This window comes from Narcine bancroftii, chromosome 7, assembly GCF_036971445.1.
Source record: "Narcine bancroftii isolate sNarBan1 chromosome 7, sNarBan1.hap1, whole genome shotgun sequence".
NCBI lineage: Eukaryota > Metazoa > Chordata > Chondrichthyes > Torpediniformes > Narcinidae > Narcine > Narcine bancroftii.
The window spans coordinates 188,425,362-188,441,691 of NC_091475.1; the positions used below are offsets into that span (position 1 = coordinate 188,425,362).

General features: G+C 41.6%; 1 protein-coding gene across 2 annotated transcripts in view; it reads left to right on the forward strand.

Moving 5' to 3' along the window:
• Positions 1-517: 517 nt before the first annotated feature.
• Positions 518-16,330, forward strand: part of LOC138739518 (copper-transporting ATPase 2-like) — a 146,060-nt gene continuing 130,247 nt past the window's right edge. For both annotated transcript variants that reach the window (XM_069891756.1, XM_069891755.1), the window contains exons 1-2: positions 518-962; positions 14,929-16,159. In XM_069891756.1, coding sequence (XP_069747857.1) covers positions 711-962; positions 14,929-16,159 — 1,483 coding nt within the window. In that variant the 5' untranslated portion in view covers positions 518-710. The remainder of the gene's footprint in view (positions 963-14,928; positions 16,160-16,330) is intronic.

Here is a 16,330-nt window from a genome sequence, read left to right on the forward strand (position 1 = left end):
TCAACCACATTTACTCCAGGTTTTAACAAAAAAAAAGAATAATTATTACATAGATTATATGTTATCTTTTCCAACAGAATAAAAGCTCTCATTTCAAAATGCCATCGTTGAATACTCAAATTAGTCTCATTTTTCCAAGTAATTGTCAAACATTTTCTAGCCACAGCTAAAGCTAATCTTAAAAAAGCAATTTGAAATTTATTTAATTTTAACTCCAAATCTTACAACATTTTTTGATTTAAATCAAGTCTGATACTACCACTTAATTGTGAGTATTAAAATTTTCTTCTAAATATTTAAATTGGTACAACAATTGATTCAACTATCGAAAGCTTGAAATCCTTTGATAGGTTCATTGCATTGTTCACCAATACTGTCGCAATGCATTGCACAAAGCTTTGGATGATGACCACAAACTGAGGCACTTTTGCACAATTTCTCATTCAGTATCAGATGCAATAAACAGCTTTCAGTTTGACTTGCCATGCGCAAAGATTAAAGGCATTGGAGGCAGGCCATTGAACAGGGTGCAAAGAAGAGATTGTTTACCTACGTTTGAAGAGGGGGTGGAGATTGTCATCTTTGTTTAACAACTAAAAACTCAAATTACTCCGTTTACCTTTGGACTTCACAGCAGGAGTTTATTCTTGTCATTTGCTGTACCAGGTATTTGATATTCCAGGGTCTCCCTGCCACATGAGAAGGTAGCAATGAAGGGATCTAAAGGAGAAACCACCTGGAACGAAGTTCAAGACAAAGTCAAGGCAAATAGCACAGGCTCTGATCTGAGTGACGGTGATTCATCATCTCTGATTTCTGGAAAACCAGGTTACTTCCCTGTCACTGCCTGCTCTTCACGGAATATTGGTGATCATGTGCAGCATAAAACCTTTCTTTCCTGTGAGGAAAGCAAAGTTTCACAGTTATGTGATTCTGGCAAAGAGGAAGAAAATTCAATTCAGGTTAGTGCAATGCCATTTAATGTGGATCAAACAATAGTAGAAGGTTCAGGTGGCTTAAAGGTCTAGAACCATATTAGGATGACTTACCATTGTAATCTGATCTCCAGGTGCCCTGAAATTATACCATATGCAGAAAGAATTTCTTTGAACAAAGTAACTTTCAATACCCTGAACATATTTTCTATTTCACTTCGAAGATGATCGTCTGTGATTGTAACCCAATTTTATCTAAGAGTATTGCAGCATGTAGTTGAGTGTGCAGGTTAAATTTTAACAGCAACACACAAATCTCTGAATATTATTGCATAAAAGATTCCATCAATTTACATTAGTAATTAGTATGTCAGCTGGACCAAAATATTTATCAATCAACAATCTTAAGCATCAATTATTGTTTCAAGAAAAATATTCAGTGTTTTATGTACAATTACTTAATAATGTCCTTGTCCAAGAAGATGGTCAAAGGTTCACTGATACTAGGACTGATTAGATTGTGGCCAAACAGAGAGGTAACAAAATAACCAGTCTCTTAGCTACTTTAAATGCTTTTGTCAACTGTTCATGGTTAGAATTATTAGGATGAAACCTCCAGAACCTTTTTTCAGTTCTGGCCCCCTGAGGACTCTACTCAAAGTTTATGGCCTCCTTCCCTGTGAAGCAGTCTAGTTTTTTTCTCTGTATTTCTCTCCTACAACAAATATTTGTTATAGGAGGTGAAAAGAAAATGGTTTTTATTTAAATGTGGTGTGGCTCCCCAGGCAGGGAGGAGGGGGTAGAGTGCACCATTGAGAATGGCTGCTCCAGAACTTTAAAAGGTCCAAATTATGAAGTGGCCAATGAGGATCAATAGTAATGAGAATATGATGCCTAAACACAGGGTGGTGGAAAGTGTGACGATCGGCTGCATCACGACCTGGTATGGGGTCACCATTACCTCTGAGTGAATAATCCTGTAAAATGTGAATTTAGCTTAGAACATCACAGTAAAAACTCTCCCCACCATTGAGTATATCTACATGGAATATTGCAATTGGAAAGCAGAATCAATAATCAAAGATCTGCACCACCCAGAACATGCCCTGTTCTTGCTGCTGCCATCATGAAGGAGGGACAGGTGCCACAAGACTCATGCCACCAGGTTCTGGAATAGTTGCTACCCCTCAACTATCAGACTCCTGAACAATTGATTAATTCAGAGAATCATTTAAGGACTGGTATTTTGCTCATTATTTATATTTCTATCTACATCTGCATTTCACAGTCAGTTTGTTTACATTTCTTTCTTTTGAGTACTGTTTACAGTTACTGGTAATTAGAAATCCTGCCTGGCCCACAGAAAAAGAATCTCAGGGTTGTTTGTGATGTCATGTATGTACTCTGACAATAAATTTTAACTTTGAAAGTAAGAGAAAATGCAAAAAGATCTCAGTATTTTATGGCAAATAAAGTTCTTATTGGACAGGGTTTCAAAGTGATATAAAAAAGAACATGTTCTTGTTTTGGGCAAATGACGAACCACTGGAGCAAATTAGTGGGTCAGGCAGCATCCATGGGCAGAAATGATCATTTAACATTTTGGGTTGAGACCCTTTATCAAGACGAAAGTAAAAAGGGGGTGATATTAGCATATGAAGTGGGAAAGAAGCAGGGGATGAGTCAAGAGATCATAAGGTATTAGATGGAAGGTGAGGGAGGTGGAGAGACAGGAAGAGGGAGAGACCATTGGGAGGGGTGGAATTTGGAGAGAAAATTAAAAACAAATTGTATAAAGAAAAGTTGGAAACAGTGGAACCAAATAGAGGGTGGGGTTACTAAAATTAGAAAACTTGATGTTCATGTTCTCTTCCTGTTTTAGTTTAAGTTAAAACAGGATGATGATCAGTTTTCAAATGAAATTGCAAAATGATTGAAATAAAAATAGAGATGAAAATAATGGCCTTGACTGATGGTGGGTAGTTGGCCTGGAATAAGATGAGGGACTGGACTAGTCCATGGTTTAAAGGTTAGATTGCTTGCTAAGTACATCTGTCATCATTGTTGCCGTTCTAATGGAGACAACCTTCATTTTCCCAACAATTTGTATTTTATTTCTTTCAGTGAATATTCTAATGAATCTGCTGACCTCTTCTCTATAATGCCTCAACATAGTGGCCAAAGCTGCATTTTGACGTCAAATTTCAACCTTTTCATGAGTTTACTATCTCATTTTATCTTGTTTATTCCATATAATTTGCAAATTCACATCTAAATTCCTTTTCTTTTCCACATGAATCAGCCTTCTCGTGTATTACCTCACATTTACTGACTGAATTTCATCTGCTTTTTCTTTGCTACCTTCATCTTTGCTGTAAAATTTGGATATCGTGCCTTCTGTTCAAATGGTTGTGGAAGCAGTCTCAAAACAGAACCTTATGAAACATCAATATTATTCAGCATAGCATCAATAATAGAACAAACCTTTATGTATCATTAATTTTTAATCATATTTACTGTATCTGAGTCACATTTTTTTTAACTTTAGTTGAACCTTTGCTGCATTCTGTAATACTAAATGTATTCCTTTCTCCAATGAATATAATACTTGTTGATCTAATTTTAAATAATGTCACCTTTTTTCCTGTTTTGATCAATCTGAGTTGACTCTTTGATTATGTTGAGCTCCACAGAAACTAGCACATACAAGGATAATAATAAAAGCACAGAAATGCTGGAGGAACTCAGCAGGTCTCGCAATGTCCATAGGAGGTAAAGATATATTACCAACGTTTCGGACCTGACCCCTTCTTCAAAAGTGTGAAAACTTATCTTTACTTCCGATGGGCACTGTGAAACCTGCTGAGTTCCTCCAGCATTTGCAATTTTATTACAATCACAGTGTTTGCAGATGTTCATGAAGCACCATCATCACTCAAATTGAAGAGTGGGATGGTTGGAGTGGCCAAGTGGCTCATTCCTATTTCCTTGTGTGATCACAGGGCTCATGTGTAGCTTGCTCTGAGTACCTTATGACATCCTCAAGTATCTGAAGTAAAGCAAGATCTAGGCACAATGCAAAGTTTCACTCTGTGCCTGATGAACATTATACCCAACCTTAAAGATTCTAATGCTGACTGTCAGAACCGCTTTATGTTCTCTATCAATGCTGCCTTTCTTGATGACTTTACACAGTTGTTCTTTTCCCCTCTGTCTTCCACGATATATGACAAAGTAGCTGAAATAGTCAATGCTATGAGGAGTGCAATGAGAGTTTGTCTCTTACCGATTCAGGAACCACAGCAGGTCAAGCAGTATTTTGTGGGGTCATGTACTGATGTAGTGTTAATGACCTGAAATGATCTGTTTCTTTCTCCATAGATGGCTGCATGTTCTGTTGAATATTCCAGTGCTTTTTTATTTAGTTTTTCTGCATCTGCGGTTTTCTTGCATTTTAAATATAGTTGCCTCACCTGCTAATCAGTATAACAGCTACATTTTGGTGATTCACCCATCATAAGCTTTGTCAAGATTTAGGAAGGAAGGAAGGGAAACAATCATACCTTAGAGGCTGGTGGATAAACTATCCTCCCTGTGACTTGGTGCCCCTGTCCGCAACTAGATCCTTACCTGGTTGATTGAAAGACCACAATCTGTTCAGGTTGGCAGCAAAATTTAAAGCCCCATCGCACTGAGCACTGAATTCAGTCATCAGGAAGACGCAGCAACGCCTACACTTCGTAAGGAGGTTGAGGAGGGCAAGGCTTCCGACCACCATCCTAACAACTTTCCATAGGAGCACAATAGCAAGTATCCGAGCTAGATGGCTGTATCATAATGTAGTATGGTATCTGCAAACCATCAGATCGGAGGTCAGTGTTGAAGGTGATTAAAGCTGTTGGGAAGATCACTGGGGTTGCCCTTCCCTCTATTGTTGATATCTGGAGGGAGTGGTGCTTAAAGAGGGCTCAGAGAATCATCGAGGACCCTTACCACCCAGCCTGCAGTATCTTTGAGACACTACCTGCAAGGGAGAGGTAGTGGAGGATCAAAACCAGGACTGGGGAACAGCTTCTTCTGTTTGAGACTGTTGAACAATCCTAGACACCAGTACATTTAGTATACAAGTACTCCCCAACTTATGACTGTAATTGGGACCGAAGGGTCGGTCGTATCTTGAAATGGATGCGTCGGAATTTTTCCATCCCACATGGAGTACTGAAGTCTTAAAGCAAAATTTTTAATCAAATGTTGTATTTGGCAAATATAGCAGGGATACAGAGCACGCAAGAGCCAGAATGTGCATACTTACTTTGTTAGTCAGCGTCCCGGGTCCGTAGTCTGGGCATGGCCATCTTGATTCTTGCACGCATGTGCGAGTCTTTGGTTGGCGCATGAATGGTGGGTTTGCACATTGGAGTTCAGTTGGTGCATGCATGAGAGTTAAGCACCTGATGATATTGAATTCATGTCCTTAAAGAAAAGACTTGCCAGTATTTTGGTCCATAAACAGGAATGAGCCTGGTTGAATGATAAATTTGTTTTAAATCTCAAACGGACCCTGTCCTCACTCCAGTCCCTAGTTTTGTCTTTTATTTTTTAGATAAGTTAGGGCCAGGGAATGTACAAAGTGATCAATCCATTCTCAGTCATGGTAATGGAAAAGGATGTTTCCATTACCAAACACTTTCATTTCAAAATTCTCCCTTCACTACCTTCAACAGGATTAAATAAATACAAACAAATGGCTGTGACGAAGACAAGGTTACAAAATAATTAAAATGAGGAATTAAATAATTCCACAATCCTTTTTTTTCTATGGCAATCCCTATGGATTAACAATGACATGCTTCCACTTCAGTTCAGCAGGCTGTCAGCTAACCAATGAGGTGAATGTGTATTGTGGTTTCCATTGAAAAATGGATTGTGAAAAAAGGTGCAGATTGAATTCTTATAACCTTCTAAAATATAAACATAACACTGTTGCATATGGTCTATATCATAATAAAACAGATTCAGAGAATTAAATTCCTCAAACATAAAGATAATTTAACCTTGCTGTGTAATAAATGAATTTATCACAGTAACCCATGCTTGTCATTAGGTAATGTCATTACTTCTATATTTTCAGAAAGTATATTGAAGTTTAATTGCTTGATGTAAGAAGTAATGTAAATGCAGAGCTGGAGTAATTTTAGAGGTCTTTAGACCGAGTGACATTGCAGCAGGGAAATTATGATTTGGCTTGTGTGGGGAAATTAAAGGTAGAAACCTCAGGAGATCAGCTGTTGTTTGAGAACAAGTATATTGTTATTCCATTAATTATTAAGCACAACAAAAAGAAATGAGCTCAGTAAAATTATAATTCTGTTTCCTTGTCTATGCAGTTTAAACATTTGAAAATTGTTGCTTTCTTAAAAAATAAAAACAAACACTGCTAAACCTGATTTTTTTAAAAAATAACTTTGGATATGACTTTTGCCATGAAAGATTGGCTACTGTTGAAAAGTGACAGTGGGTGATATTTCTTCCCATAAGCTATAGGAGCAGAAGTAGACCATTGAACCCATCGAGTCTGGTCTGCCATTTCCTCATGAGCTGATCCATTCTCCCACTCAGTCCCGCCCCTGTCTTCTCTCCACAACCCTTGATACCCTGACTATTCAGATACTTTACAATTCCTGCCTTAAATATACTGAAGTACCTTCCTCCACAGCTGCCCGTGTTAGCATTTTTCAGAGATTCACCATTCTCTGGCTAAAGAAGTTCCTCCACATCTCTGTTTTAAATGGGGGCCCTTCAATCCTGAAGTTGTGCCCTCTTGTGCTAGACTCCCCTCACATTGGAAACAGCTTTGCTACATTGACTCTGTCCAGGCCTTTTAACATTGGAAATGTGTCCATGTTGTCCCCTCTCATCCTTCTGAACTCCAAAGTGTGCAGTCAAAGAGCCACTAAATATTCCTCATATGCTAATCCCCTCACTCCTGGAACCATTCTTGTGAATCCTTTTGGAACCCTCTCCAAAGTCATCGCGTCCTTTCTTAAATAAGGACCCCAAGACCATACCCTGTGTTCCAAGTGAGGCCTCACTAGTGCTTCATAAAGCCTCAACATCACATCCCTGCTCTTGTATCCTATTCCTCAAGATATGAATGCCGATATTGCATTTGTCTTCTTCACCAGTGACTCAATCTGGAGGTTAACCTTTAGGGTATCCTGCACAATGACTCCCAAGTCCCTTTGCACCTCCAAGGGTTGGATCTGGAGCTCAGGTTGCCAATGGATCGAACACACTGCTGAGGCTGCAGGAGCACTGGAGGTAAATCCAGAGACACTCGGTGACTCTGAAGGGATTATTTTTTTCATTTTCTCTTACTGTGAGGGGCACAAGGTGATATAAATGGTGACTTTTTGCCTTCTGGCAGGCAGAGGGCAATTTTGTGTAATATTACGTGTTCTGTAGCATGCCATGAAAAAAGAATTTTGAATCATCTCTCCAAAGATTTAATTCCATTTTTAATCAGATGAACCACCCGACTCCCTCTGCCTACCTTCCTGTCCTTCCGATACACTGTGTATCCACGGATATGTAGTTCCCAGCTGTGATCTTCTTTCAGCCACGACTCATTGATGGTCACAATGTTATACCTGCCAACTTCCAGCTGTGCTACAACATCATCATCTTCCTTGTTTCTTATAATCTATTGCATTTAAATATAAAATGCCTGAAATATTTCAGTGTTGTATTCATCACCCTTATCAATTTTGTTTCCAAAGTTTCCCAAGTTAAATCCTTAATCTTCTACTTGCAATTTTGCCCAGTTTACTACTTATCCTTCCCCACAATCCCACAACACAGTGCATTCTTTCAAAAATAAATTTTATTGATAAATTTTTGACACTTGTAAGTCACCATTCACATGCGCAAGATTCATATTACATCAGTGTGATCACTTTTTTTTCCTTGAGAGAAAAATCCAAGCAGTATTTGCACCCCCTCACATCGAATCCGCACCTTTGCTCAGTCCGCATCAATGATTGGGATCTCACAGTGGCCAACCATCTCAATTCTGCACCCCACTCCTGCTCTGACATGTCTGTCCATGGCCTCATGCACTCCCAAACCAGGGCCATGCGTAGATTGGAGGAGCAATACCTAATATTTCGGCTGGGTACTCTCCAACTGAATGGCATAAACACTAACTTCTCTGGTTTCATCTCAACCACCTCCTGTTCTCTCTCTCTTCCCTATTCCTCTTGCCACCTTCCATCCAGCTCTCCATTCCTTTTCCTCTCCATTCACAGAGCTATCCCCTTTCCCCATTTTCTCTTGTGCCCTCCCGCCCTTGTCCAGTTCCAACTATTACGTCTTGCCTGTGCTCCTCCCATTGTCCCCCACCTCCCAACAATTTTATTCCAGCTCTTGTCTATATTTTACTCATACCTTGATGAATGGCTCAGGCCCGAAATGTCGGTTTCTCCAGTACACAAAATTAGCGACAAGGATGAGATGCAGCCAGTCAGCACACTTTCAACCACATATCTGTAGAAATTTGACAGAGTTTCCAATGTCATACCAAACTGCTGCAAACTCCTGAGGAAATAGAAGCTCTGACATACTTTGGTCACAATGCCATTGGTGTGTTGGGTCCAGGAAAGCTCCTCTGAGATAATGACTCCCAGGAATTTAAATTTGCTCATCCTATCCACCTCTGATTTCCCCCAATCATCGCTAGATTATATACCTCTGGTTTTTCCTTCCTAAAGTCAACCATTGGCTCCTTGGCCTTGCTGACATTGAGTGTGAGGTTGTTGTTGGTGCATCATTCAGCTCAGTTTTCAATCTCCCTCCTGTATCCTGACTCATTACCCTTTTTTATACAACCCACTATCAGTGAATTTGTAGATGGTGTTGTTGTACATGCAACAGTTTGCAGCGCAGTCCTGTGTGATGCATGAATTCAGGATGAACCTTGACAAAATCACTTTTATCAGGGGTATAGATAAGATAACCAGTCTTTTCTGTAGATTAAGAGAGTAAAAAACTAGAGGACATGGGTTTAAAGTGGGAGGGGAGACCTCTTAAAAAAGAGGATGGTGATGTAGAGCGCATCGAAAGAATCAAAGGCTTGTTAATCCAAACCAAGGCTTTTATTAAGAAGACTGGAGGATTTCACATGTAGGTCGACCAGTCCAGACTGACCTGGTCTGGCGAGGAGCAACCCTTTAAGACCTGCTCTCAGCCAATCACAATCATCCTACACTATAATCTATACATATACATATTGGTGATAGAATCTGTACTATCATATTCACCCCTTCTTTGCGAACTGACCCCGGGGTGGATGGAGGGCTGTAAAAGCAAAAAAGGGCCTGGTGGAGGTTAGGGTCTGTACCGGTCAGGGGGCCTGACCATCCGGCGTGACTGTCGTGGTGCTGGGATTGGGGTCGCTGGAGTCATGTCGCCGGCAGGCTCATCAGGTGCGGCCACTGCTTCGCTCAATTCCTCAACGGCATTGTCGACAGTCTGGCCTGAGCTGGTGGGGTGGTGCTGCTCCCTCTGTTCGAGCACATGACCTGGGGGTGAAAGATTTGGGGGAGTTTGGGTTGGAAGCACTTGCTGGGCCTGATCCGGCTTGGGCTAGGTCCCTTACCGAGACTGTGTCCTCCTGCCCCTCCGGGTACTCAATGTAGGCATAATGCAGGTTCGCATGGAGCAGAGTCACTCGGTCAACCAAGGGGTCGTTCTTTGAGTACCGGACGTGGCATCACAGGAGGACCGGCCCGTGAACTGTGAGCCACGTTGGTATGGTTGTTCCTGATTCGGATTTCCTCGGGAAAGAGAACATCCTTTTATGGGGGGTGCATTGGTTGTGGTGCATAGGAGGGAGCGGATGGAGTGTAGGGCACTAGTGAGCACGTCCTTCCAGTAGGTGAGGAGACCTTTGGACCGGAGGGCAAGCGTAACCGCTTTCCAGAGAGGCACTCTCTCTTTCGACCTGCCCATTACCACGTGGGTTATAGCTGGTGGTCCTGCTTGAAGCAATACCACGCTCCAGAAGGTACTGCCACAGCTCCGCACTCATAAACGAGGACCCCCTGTCACTGTGGATGTAACTGGGGTACCCAAAGATGGTGAAGATGCTGTGCAGGGCCTCTATGACTGAGGAGATGGTCATGTCCAAGCAGGGCACAGCGAACGGGAAGCGGGAGTACTTGTCGATGGCCGTAAGGATGTAGGTATTATGGTTGGTCGACGGTAGGGGGCCCTTGAAGTCCATGCTGAGACACTCAAAGGGGCGGGTGGCTTTGATGACGTGGGTGTTCTCCGGATGGAAGAAGTGAGACTTGCGCTCAGTGCACACCGGGGCAGGCTCGGTTCATGGAGCGAATTTCCTCAACTGTGTAGGGCAGGTTGTGAGCTTTGACAAAGTGCGCGAACCTAGTAATCTCTGGATGACAGAGCTCCTCGTGGAGTCTCTGCAGCCTGTCCAGTTGAATATTGGCACAAGTCCCCCTGGAGAGCGCATCTGGTGGGTCGTTGAGTTTACCAGGCCGATACAGTATGTGATAATTAAAGGTGGAGAGCTCGATTCTCCACCTGGCAATTTTGTCATTCTTGATCTTACCTCACTGGGTATTGCTAAACATGAAGGAGACAGTGCATTGGTCGATCAGCAGTATAAAGCGCCTGCCAGTGAGGTAGTGTCTCCAATGAGGTACTGCTTTGACTATGGCCTGAGCCTCCTTCTCGACAGAGGAGTGTCGGCTCTCAGAACCCTGGAGGGTTCAAGAGAAGAAAGCTACTGCTGGCCGGCCTGGTTCTTGACTTGGAACGGGATGGACTCATTGATGGCACGCAGCGTTGCAGTGCCGATGTCTGATTTGATGCGGTTGAAGGCCGCTCTGGCTTCGGTTGACAGGGGAGAAGGAGGCAGTCTTGATGAGTGGCCGTGCCTTGTTGGCATAGTGTGGAACCCATTGGGCATATTAAGAGAAAAGGCCCAGGCAGTGTCTGAGTGCCTTCTGGGTGTGGGGGGTGGGGCAAGTCCATGAGGGGGCTCATGTGGTCAGGCTCTGGCATCACCACCCCGTTCTCCACCATGCAACCTAGAATTGCGAGCTGAGTGGTCCGGAAGACACACTTTTTGAAATTGTAGGTCAAGTTCAGCTGAATTGCAGTCTGAAAAAATTTCTCGAGGTTGGCATCGTGATCCTGCGTGTCATGGCCGCAGATGGTGACATTGTCCAGATACGGGAAAGTAGCTATTAGCCTGTTCTGGTCCACCATCCAGTCCATTTCCCGCTGGAAGACCGTGATGCCATTCGTGACCCCAAAGGGAAACCCTGAGGAATTGATACAGCTGCCCATTCGCTTCGAAGGCTGTGAAAGGTCGGTCTTCTTGGCTGATCGGGAGCTGGTGATAGGCCGAACTTAAGTCAATGGTGGAGAACACGCGATATTGGGCGATCTGATTCACCATATCCATGGGAGGGAGTGCGCATCCAGAAGCTCATTCGATTGGACCCTGGCCACGTAGGCATCCCAAATGAGATCGTCTGTGGTCACCACAGCAGTTCTGTTTGTGCAGGCACAATCCCTGCCCATTGCCCTTAGTGCTTGAATATAAGCTCTACAGGACTCACCAGGCTGTTGCCTCCTTGTCGCTAGTTTGTACTGAGCGTAGACCCTGTTCACCGGTCACTCGTAGAGCCCTTTCAGCACCTTCATAGCTGCGGCATAAGTGGTCGCAGCCTGGATGCTCTTGTAGACTCTCGGGGACACCATAGTCATCAATATTAGTAGTTGATGGCTGTCCTCTATCACGGCAGGGTCAGAGAGTTGTAAGTATGTTTCGAAGCACCTCACCCAGAGCTTAAAGTCATTTGAGGTTGTAGCCGACTGTGGGTCGATGTTAAGGCATTCCAGCCGTAGCATACACTCCATCCCTTTAAAACTTTCTAGTTAATAAAATTGTAGAGTGCATCGAAAGAATCAAAGGCGTTGATCCAAACCAAGGCTTTTATTAACTAGAAGACTGGAGCGTATCACATGTAGGTCGACCAGTCCAGAATGATCTGGTCTGGCTAGGAGCAACCCTTTAACACCTGCCAGTAGGTGTGGCTATGCTCTCAGCCAATTGCAATCATCTTACACTACAATCTATACATATACACGTTGGTGATAGAATCTGTACTATCACAGGTACTGTCATATGGAACAAACTGTCAAAGGAAGTGAAAGAGATTTACACTTGAATTACATTTAAAAGCCATGTGGACAGTAAGGGTGAGAGGGATTATCTGGGTATAGCAATCCATATCCACAGAGATGGCCTAGATTTTGCTTGGGGCCTTGTTGCTTCTTTGGGAGATACGCTTGCAGTAGATCGTGGTACTGAGGTCCATAATGGAACTAACAGAGTGGTGTGAGATCAAATGGCTATCGATTCTGGGACAATGGAAGATTTGCTTGAAGTCTCCAGGCCATTGTGATGAAGAGTTATTCTTCAGAACCATTACAACATTAGCTGTGCTGTTCCAGACCACATTTATTACCAAGGCAAACTAGAAATTGCCCAAGCATCCTAACCTTTCCGCAAAATTTAAAAAAAACAAAATCAATTTGGAACATTATACCATCTCCCAACATTAAACTTGATGGAAGGAATCATTCACTATGTGTGTAGTGGCATTTATTCACCAATTACTTGCTCAATAGCGATTAATGTGGATTTTTTCAGGATAATGGATAAAAGGTAAATCCAAAAGGGTTTTGATAGCAAGGTAGTGTTTGACCAAATGTGCCATATGTGAAATTGAACTCCCTGGGAATCAAGGGAAGATCTCTCCACTAAATGCAGTCAGACCAACCAAAAAAGATGGAGTTCCTTAGGGGTTCCTAGTATTTTCACCCTCTCAGTTAATGATCTCCCCTCCTCACATCCCAGAAATGGAATGTTTGCTGTTGATTGCACAGATGAGAATCTATTTTAATGCAAGTTGTTTCTTTCTTAACAAATGCCTACAATTCCAGACATTTTGGTACAGACGGGTTGTCATTCATCAATGAGTCTACAAAGACAGAAAGACAGTGAGATATTATTATATGATAAAATATGTGTTTATTGTCTTTTACATCAATGCAACAAACAGATCAACCAAAATTCTTAATTGCTGCTGCCACACAGGTACGAGAGTTATACCAATAACTATAGTAAAAGCTTCTGTTCCATAGGGAGGGAAAGGTTCATTGACGTGGAGTAGGTTTACACAGGTTAGCACAACATCGTGGATCAAGTTGCCTATACTATGCTGTAGTGTTCCATGTCCTGTCGTACAAGTTAAATTGCCACAATCTGCCATGAGACTAAAAAGGATAATAAATACAAAAGGATAGGAAAATAAATATTCACAGTTGCAGTTAGTGCCAAAATCTTCAATGTTTCAATTGTGCAGCTGAAGGTGATTGGTGGGTATAGACAGAGCTGAGCAGGGAACGAAAGAGGCAGCCTTGAAGTGCAACAGTATTGATCTATAACTGTAATTAGAAAATGTGAATTTTAAATTGGTGAATTTTATAACTTGAAATTTTCTAATTTATCCATGGTCATCTGTGCTGAAACTAAGGAGCGCGTTGTGGACTTCAGGAAAGGAAAGACAGAGGTATACAATCCAGTGATCATTGGGGCAATCAAAGATGGAGAGAGTGTGCAAAAAGTTCTTGGGGAGTCACTCTCTCAAGCAAACTTTTCTGGACCAAACACACCAATGGCATCGTGAATCCCTCTACTTTCTCAGGAGTTTGCGGAAGTTTGGTTTGACACCAGAAACCCTGGCAAATATCTGTAGATGTGTGGTGGAAAGCGTGCTGACCGGTTACATAATGGTCTGATACTGGGACACCAATACCCCTGAGCATAAAGCCCTCCAAAAGGTAGTGGACACAGTCTAGAACATCACAGACAAAACCCTCCCCACTCTCAAGGACACCTAGCAGCAGCAATCATCAAGGATCTACACCACCCAGCACACACTCTGTTCTCACTGCTGCTGTCATCAGGGAAAAGATATAGGTGGCACAAGCCTTCCACCACAAGGTTTAGGAACAGCTGCTACTCTTCACCATCAGAATCATTTAAGAACTTTTACTGGCGCACTTTATTGTTTTTTTAAATTTTCTTTGTATTGCAGTTTGTTTAAATTTGTTATCTGTTTACAGTTCTTTATTTGTTTACATGTATATGCTGTGTACAGTTTTTTTTTTGCCCCACCAATTGGTAATTCTGCTTTGCCCGCAGAAAAAAGAATCTCATGGTTGCATGTGATGGCGTGTATGTACTCTGACAATATATCTGAAATCTGAACACATATTTTAGTAGCATTTATGTGTGGATTAATGCATGGAAATTATTACTCTAATAAATGTTATCTAGTATACAAAAACAGGACTACATCATTAATTATCCTCAGAGAATAATGCTGGATAAACAGATTCTAGTTCAAGTTAGACTGATGCATGTTATGAAATAACATAGAAAAATAAAGTTCAGGACACTGGAGGTCCAAGAGAACATTTTGTCTTGATGTACCAAATAGAATTCCTTCTACTAGTTTTATGGGATTAATCGAAATCTGAGATCTATGTATGCTAATTTAAACATTAAGAAGTTAAAATTTAGACACACCTGTTTTGTCTGGGCCTGAATAATGTTCTTCCCTCCCTCCCTCTGATTACAGACATCCTGATTTCCACTCCCACCAAAACATTCCTCACTGTACCCACTATCCCCAATAAATACTTTTCTGGATTCCTGACAGGGGTGTAACATTTTTTCTCACATGCAAAATTTCCTCCTTCTATCCAATATTCCCACAGGCTTCAGATAGTAGTCGGCATCAGAAATTTCATGTGCATTGGTAATCTTTTTCTCCCAGGCATCCTTACGGTTAAGCTTCTTTGAGATAATCCATATAATTCCTTTTTTCAGGTGCCTTCAGAGAAACACAACGAAGCTCTTGTCTGCACTCCGACAGAACAAAATTCAAAGTCTCCGTGGAACACCTTTGATAACTTTGGATTGGAGGCCAGCTTAAGAGAACTGTTTCCTCTACCAGTTGGGATCAGCAATGCATCTATCAATATTGTTGGCATGACTTGCCAGTCATGTGTGCAGTCAATAGAGTCACAAATTTCTAAGCAAAATGGTATTGTTAGCATTAAGGTGTCTCTCAAGCACAATAATGCTATGGTGCAGTATGTAGCTACGATAATCACCATTCAGCAAGTATGTGAAGCAATCAATGACATGGGCTTTGAAGCATTTCTCTCTGATCAAAATCCGCTCATTGAGAATAGAGTTCGTTTCCCAGATGAAATGATGGTAAAAATGAAGGTGGAAGGCATGACCTGCCACTCGTGTGTAAGCTCAATTGAAAGCAAAATAAAAAAATTGCAAGGTGTGCTTCAAGTTATAGTTTCCCTTAACAATCAAGAAGCAGTTATCATTTACCAACCTCATGCAATTCAGCCAGAAGAGCTTCAAAACCAAATAAATGAGGTGGGATTTCAAGCCACAATCAAGAGCAGGACAAGCTTTCTGAAAAGAGGTATAAACAATTCCATTAACTCACAAGATGGAAAACAAACAACCTTGAAATCAAACAATAAAATATCAAGTGCCACTATAAATCTTATGACAGTGACTTTCTGCATTGAGGGAATGCATTGCAAGTCTTGTGTCTCCAATATTGAAGGAACAGTCGGAGAGCTCCCGGGTGTGCAGAGCATTACAGTGTCTTTGGAGGACAGGAAAGCTATTGCAAAATATGATCCTCTCTTGACTAATCCAATAACATTAAAATCAGCTATAGAGGCTTTACCACCAGGGAAATTTAAAGTATATCTTCCAAATGGAATGGAAATGAGAAGTGAGACTTCATCATTAATTCCGATTACACCGTTATTACATCAACCGAATGGGGATACTAAGAAACACCCTCAAACTTCCATCAACACAACTGTGATTAATATTGAAGGAATAACTGATCATTCTTGTGTCCAGTCTATAGAGAATAATATCTTCCAAAAAAAAGGTGTTAAATTAATCAAAACTTCAGCAGCCAAAGAGCAGGGAACAGTTCACTTCAATCCAGCATTAACGAACTTGGAGGAGTTGACAACTGCTATACACAAGATAGGATTTGTTACCTCTGTGCCTGGTAGGAAAACTAAACTCTTTTTGTTTTGTTGTGTAGCAGTTTGAATAATATTCTCACTGTTTAGTTAAGTGTTTTGAGCAGCATCTAAGCAACATTTGCGATAGGGTGATATTGAGGGAGTTCATCTCAAAACGGGACCGAGTTGGTTGGATGAGGCAAATTAAAAACTCA